General features: G+C 38.3%; 1 protein-coding gene across 5 annotated transcripts in view; it reads left to right on the forward strand.

Moving 5' to 3' along the window:
• LOC120567919 (sodium channel protein type 4 subunit alpha-like) overlaps positions 1-7175 on the forward strand; it is a 46839-nt gene that overhangs the window by 33196 nt on the left and 6468 nt on the right. For 3 of the 5 annotated variants that reach the window (XM_039815014.1, XM_039815017.1, XM_039815015.1), the window contains exons 19-23: positions 3535-3652; positions 3814-3968; positions 4536-4709; positions 5207-5233; positions 6598-6720. In XM_039815014.1, coding sequence (XP_039670948.1) covers positions 3535-3652; positions 3814-3968; positions 4536-4709; positions 5207-5233; positions 6598-6720 — 597 coding nt within the window. The remainder of the gene's footprint in view (positions 1-3534; positions 3653-3813; positions 3969-4535; positions 4710-5206; positions 5234-6597; positions 6721-7175) is intronic. The other 2 variants (XM_039815016.1, XM_039815018.1) reach the window with 1 other exon arrangement.

Genomic DNA, 7175 nt, shown 5'->3' on the forward strand with positions numbered 1-7175 from the left:
ATAGTTACAGGGATTTGACAGTAATCATAGGGGGAAATAGGCTTTTCCTTGTTGGAACAGCTTCAAGTAAATACTTATTCATTATTCATTTAATATTGTGAAGTTTCTTCTTCATATACAGTATATTTAATTGAATGCTTGCCTGCAGACATATTTCACATTTTCGCCTGTTCAACTGCCTAACTGTGGACTGACTCCCTAGGTTTGGTTAGAAATGAATTAGACTTAACTAACTGGAAGTGTACCAAACAAACTAAACACTTTCTCTACTTTTCTAATTAGTAACACATTACACAGTAATGTGTAAACTTTTCAAGAATGTTTTGGGAAACTATGGAAATAAAGTATGAAATGATATTATGTGAGTTGTATGAGTGGCTGATGAGTGGACTCTGAGTTTTGACAACCAAACCGTAACTACGGTAGATTTTTAAAGCACCCATATTATGCTGATTTTCAGGTTCATAATTGTATTTTAAGGTTGTACCAAAATAGGTTTACATGGTTTAATTTTCAAAAAAACATCATCTTTTTGTTGTACTGCACAGCTCTCTCTCACTGCTGTAGATCCTCTTTTCACCTGGTCTCTGATTTAGCTACAGAGTGAGACCTCTTTTCTTCTTCTTCTTCTTCTTCTGTACTATCTTTGATTGCACTCGCACATGGGCAGTAGCTAAGATGTAGATCATGTCAGCTAGCTCCATAGACAGTAAAAGAAAGGCTGTTTCTCAAACTTCGGTCAGTTACAAGGCAGGATTAGCTGGGAGACTTCTTCTAAACGAGGGCGCACATGTAAGTAGTTTTTTTTGTAGATCTGGTGATCTTGTGTGTGTTGTAGCAGTGCTTTGCTATTGAGAACGAGATAGCATGCCAGCACGCTAACACTAGCATGCTAACGCTAGCATGCTAACGGTTGTGGTTAGCCAGCTCGTTTCGGCTTGTGACGTAGAAAGCCGTGCCGATTTTGAACAGCTTACCCGAAGACTGAAGGCAGGACACATTCAGAAACCATATCTCGCTCAAAACAGCATGGATGGATATTTTTCAAAGTTTGTATGCGTGTGCAAGCACCAGAGACACAAAAAAGAGTGCCCAGAAAAAGTGCCCATATTATGAAAAAATCACTTTACAAACTTGGGAAAAAAAACATCCATGCTGTTTTGTGTGAGATACGGGTTTCTGAATGTAACCTGCCTTCAGTCTCCGGGCGAGCTGTTCAAAATCTGCAGGGCTTTCTACGTCAGTAGCCGAGACGAAGTGGCTAACTGTAGCATGCTGGCTAGCTCGTTCTCAATGGCAAAACACTGCTACAACACACACTAGTTTACCATAATCTACAAAAGAACTACTTACATTTCCCTGTTCTGCAGGTATTCCACACAAAGTTGGCAGTGCGCCCTCGTTTAGAAGAAGTCTCCCGGCTAATCCTGCCTTGTAGCCTACTGACTGAAGCTATCTGATGTGATCCTTACCTAGCTAATGCACATGTGCTCCTTTTGAAAATTAAACCATGTACAACCTCAAAATACAATTGTGAACCTGAAATGAGCATAATATGGGCACTTTAAAGCTTTACTTTTATGCAAATGCACAGTGTTTTTGTTCTTGTTGTTAAGCTTCATTAACATTGTTGTCATACATTTTACATTGTAAGACGACCTGAAAGTAAAAAATTAAAATGGTAGGAGGACATGATTTTAGTGGCCAGTTGTTTACTCTGTTCTGTATCCAAGATGTTGCTGGAAAATGTTCTAGAAAGTTCTTTCAAAGGATTAATCAATTCAGCTCAGTCTTTGACTCTTAGTTTTAAGTGAAATAACAATTCTAATTAGTTTCCAAACCATTGTTGCTGCTCATGTCATTCAGAAGTATAAGAGCCCAATCAGGGGGGCATAGGCAGTAGCATATGTGGTAGTTCGCTGTGGAGGAAGGTTGCCAGACTATTTCTTTGCTGGCTGCAGTAAGTCTTGTCATCACTGTGAGGTTACACTTCGGTTTTTGTATGGATACATTATGTTCATTAGTGAGCTTTGAAGGTGCTGGTAAGTAGATTTTGTTACCTTTTTGGCAGAGCCAGCAAACTGTTTCCCCCTGTTTCTAGTCTTTGCGCTAAGCTAAGCTAACCAGCTACTGGTGTTAGCTTAATTTTTTTAAGTATAGGCTTGGAAGTGGTATCAATCCACTCAACAGCAAGAAAGTGAATAAGAGAATGAGTATTATAGTTTGATTGGTTCCAACAGATTTAAGTCAAGACAAAATTGTTGACGCTTATCATTGGCTGGTGTGCAGGCAAACACCATGGATAAATAAAGTTTAAAAATAGTCTTATGAATATTGGTTACTTGAGTAAAGTTAGAATAATTAAGTTGCAGTATGTATTACATCATACGCAATCATTTAGTAAGATTACTCCCTTTACTCTCTCTCTAACTTGAATTAATTGAGCAAACCTCTCTCTCTCTCTCTCTCTCTCTCTCTCTCTCTTTCTCTTTCTTTATCAAGCTCCCTGCTTCTTCCTCTTGCCTCCATCCTTCCTCTAGATTCCTCTATGTCTCAATGTCCTGTGGGTCAGGGGTTTGTTGAGGTTGAGGGTGTGTTGCTCCTGTCCTCTCTGGCAGGCAGACAGCAGCAGGCCAGATGTGGAGTCAGGCCTGCAGAGCAGATTAAAGTGACACAGCTGAGCAGAGCAGAGCTGAGTGGGATGCAGTCTGGCGCTCTCTCTTCCTATTTCCCTGCCGTACTCTGCTCCGCAGCAGAATTAGGCATTAGGGAAAAGGGAAATGAAAAAAAAAAACAACAGCTTAACTGGGCATCTGCTCAGCCAGAAAGAAGAATACCTTTTACATGTGTAGAGCTTTGAATGCACACTAAAAATGGCAAGACTGTATTTATCAAGCAGTTAGTTATGAATAAAGTTTTTTTTAAGTAGATCACTTTAAAGAACGAAAAGAGCAATCCGCCAATGTGTGCATATATTACAACTGCATATGGCAATACTTGTCTTAAAATGTCATTAGTGCACATTCTCTGTGTCTTTGAGAACTAATATTGCAATGCTGGTAATCTAGTCTCCAGGTCCTGCGGATGCTCTTTAATGCTGGATTAGACTTTGTAACAGTTTATAGGATTGAAGCCGCACCTCTGTCCTATAAATCGTGTTAAATATGTTGCTGTTACAACACACAAAATCTCATCAAAAATGTATTAAGGCTCAGAAGAGATTGAAATGCAAGGCAGTACATCTAAGTGAGCAAGCTTTAATGGGATGAATCTACACTGAACAAAGAGCAGAAAAATGCTGCTACACTGCTTTGTTTTGTTTAGAACGTATAGGCCTAATGCACATATGGCCACAGCCCAACCAGTGATGTCACAGCAGGTGTTTAGCCTTTGACAGCTGATGGAAAACAGTCGTTCATCCATCTATATTCTATGCTATACATGTGTATAACAACTCAGTATTGGTTCATACATTGTTTAATGACAAAATAAGTGAGACATTGATTGGTAACAGTGAGACTTCTCACCATTCAGGAGAGGATTAGCCTATCAGAGGGCAGCACAGTGGATTTGAGGAAGCCTGGAGAAGAAATGGATGACTTGTCAGAGCTGGCTGAAGAGAGCATGGAGCCGGAGGAATGCTTCCCAGAATGTGAGAATTGAGAATTTAGAGTTATAACCATGTGAAACAATTAATATAAAGTACAATCAAAGCTTTTGCAACATTCATTTTACATGTTATATGTTTTTTGTGTAGTGTATTTCCATCATGCAGTGTAATCTGTGCTGATTTGCCTTTGCCTTCCCGCTCAGTGTGCATGAGGCACTGTCAGTGCTGTGACATCGATACCAGCCGCGGTCTGGGCCAGGCCTGGTGGAGGCTGAGGAAGACCTGCTACCAGATTGTGGAACACAGCTGGTTTGAGACTTTCATTATCTTCATGATCCTGCTCAGCAGTGGGGCTCTGGTACGGCTCTATTTGTTATTTATTTAATTTATCACTATTATCACTATTTATTTTGAAATAAATGTATATCTTTTTTAAAACATGTCATCCCTTTTCAGTCCTGTTTGATTTGTTGTTATTGTTCGTTCATGTACAGTATGTATGAAATCGGTCAAAAAGGTAAAAAGGTAATTACTCTATGTAAATTCAAAACAATAGGCTGCAAGTAATGGAAAACTCCTAGAAGTAAGTATGTGAAGTAGAAGTAGGAGTGGGATTCCTGCTTTATTCACTTCAGTGTCTGATTCCAGTTCTGTTTAATGCCTGATTTCAGTACAATATTACTGAAGCTTAATGGCTGAAGTTTAAATACAACCTTCCCACAGTGGTTGCCAGCAGCATGTTTTCTCAGGGTGGTTGAAAAACTGTAATGCAAAATTTCTGTATCTAAAACAACTGGTTTCCGTATTATAATTGTACCTTCAGAAACAATAAAGTTCATCTGATATTAAATTGTTTTCCATGTTCAGCCAACACTAGTGGTGTGATGTGGCATTTACTCACACCGCTGTCCCTCTTCTGCTGCAGGCATTTGAAGATATCTACATTGAGAAGAGAAAAGTCGTAAAGGTGGTGTTGGAGTATGCCGACAAGGTCTTCTCCTACATCTTTGTGCTAGAGATGTTCCTCAAGTGGATCGCATACGGCTTCAAGAAATATTTCACCAACTACTGGTGCTGGCTCGACTTTCTTATCGTGGATGTAAGCGAACATTTTGCCTGTTTTTGTTGCACCACATGAAGAGATGCTGGTAATTAAAAATCACATTTTGAGAATTGAGGTTGAAGTGTAACCCCTCTCATTGTAGCTGAATGTTGCTTGTTCATGTTTGTGGGATTTAAAGCTTGGTGAGTGTCACATTATTTACAGGAAAGCACTTAACAATCCATATATGCTTTACAACAACTGGCCATCTTCATGACTAAAATCGTATCGTGCTGCCCCCACCATCAGCTACTCCTATTTAAAACAAACTCCACACGACAACAAAAAAAACATACAGATAAATCACACACTAAATAGTTGTTACATTGAACAATTTTACATTTGCTTTTATGCCAGGATTTTGTCAGACAAATTAAAAATAAGTGCTCTGTTGGGTAAAATGGATGTGGCTCTGTAGTGGTAATCCAAAGTGCCCGAGGCGTGCAGCCTGAGGCCTGACTTGACTTCCTCTGATTTCACCTGCTGTTACACAGATTTCAACAGACCGCTCTATTGTTAGGGTAAGTTGTAGTTAGCAGGTCCCAGGTGAGTATGGGCTCTGGGATTGGAAACTTGCATCTGCCTCACGAATGCTTCTGTGTTTTTTCACTCGTAAGTGCTTTCTGTTGTGATATCAAAAGCCACCGTCTTGTTTCCAACAAATGCACTTCTTATGAAATGTGCAAAGAATTTTAAAACTACTCAACAGTCATTCTTTGAATCCGTTACTTTAGGACCTTGGCTTTTATATCAAGAACAATTGCAGTGCCATTTACTCTAAGGTTTATCTACAGAAGATGTACTTTATACAGCATATTAAACCTATAAAAATGTTGCTAAACAGACATTTTAGTCAATTTAGAAATGCACGAGTTGAGCTCATGTCTAAACTGTTGTGTCTAATTTATGTACTGAATGTTATTTGTCATGTCTGTTTGGAAGAAAAGACAAATCCTTTTGATAATTGCAGCTACATACCTTTTGTTTCTCTCTATGAAAACTACCACCTTACTTTCTTTTACAGCTTTTTTAAATTTTTCCGTCTGTACTTTCTTGAAGCCAAAGACTTCTCTTGTCCTGAGAATACATTTTGAGTACCTTCTTTAGATATATTGGACAAACACAAGTGTAAATAGACTTTTATAAAGAAATTCAGACCATTGGGACCTTATAAGTCCTAAATTGTTTTTAATGAATGTATTGGATCAATTGAATGCAAATTGGGAAGCAAATTTGGCAAAGATAGATATAAATTCTTTATAAAACTCCCTCTATTTGATATATATACATATTATATATGCATATATAGCTGAGTATGCATTCATGGACACATTTGTTCATATTGTGCATACTTGTCTGTGTTTTGTCATCAATCATGACATGACTTTTTCTCATTTTTCTCATGCCATTTTCATTCATAGCCGTCATCCACGGGCCATTCAACAGCGGAATACCATTTAGTTTTGTCCATTTTGGATGTAGAATAGAGTGGAAGTCTAAATTTGATAAAAGATGACACAACAAGCAAACCAAATCTAAACCTCAAAAATTAAGTAATTGTGTTCCTAACTGTGGAATGTCCCAAAATACACAGAAACTCTAAAATATGGCTCTTCAAATGTGTTCTACTTGTCTTTTATGGTCTTTTATTATGTTCTTTTCTTCAAAAAGTTACATAATTGCTAAGAAAAACTATGCAATACCTTGATTAATATTTTGATAAGACTATGCATGTGATATTGCTTTATTCAATGCTTTTCACAATGTTTTTGTTCTTAATATTGCTACATTACCCCCAGGTTTAAAGGTTTAAACGTGAACAAGAACATATTTGGACTCATTTAGTGATTCTTACAGTACACATGTCTTTCTGTACTCCATATAGGTTTCATTAATAAGCCTGGTAGCAAATTCACTGGGATATTCAGACTTTGCTGCAATCAAGTCCCTGAGGACTCTGCGTGCTTTGAGACCTCTCAGAGCTCTGTCCAGATTTGAGGGCATGCGGGTGAGAAATGTGTTTTCTAAACTACCCTGAAATCATATATCCCTTTTACAACAAAGTTTCTGTTGACTGTATGTATGTTTGTTCATTACTCTGAATGACAACTTGATAATCGCCAAGTTAGAAAAAGATTCCCAATGTATTTGCAATTGATATGAAGTTTATACCAAGGATGTGTGACTGTTTGATGATGATTTTAGCCATGCTTGAATACTGAATTGCCATGAATTGCTAAAAGAAATCAAAGATGTGGGCACAGATTCAGAGATGTGAAACCAGACTAATAGACAGCACTAACGGCCAAAACACAATCGATCGTCTCGACAACGACCCCACAGAGGTTAAATAGCTGGGTTTCCCTATCAGAATTGAAGAAGTCGTCTCGAACCTTAACCAAGTCCAGTTGCCGTTGACACTCCTTGGATAACTATGACCTGGATGACTGGGAACCTTCACAG

Source organism: Perca fluviatilis, chromosome 11 (assembly GCF_010015445.1).
Source record: "Perca fluviatilis chromosome 11, GENO_Pfluv_1.0, whole genome shotgun sequence".
Taxonomy (NCBI): Eukaryota; Metazoa; Chordata; class Actinopteri; order Perciformes; family Percidae; genus Perca; species Perca fluviatilis.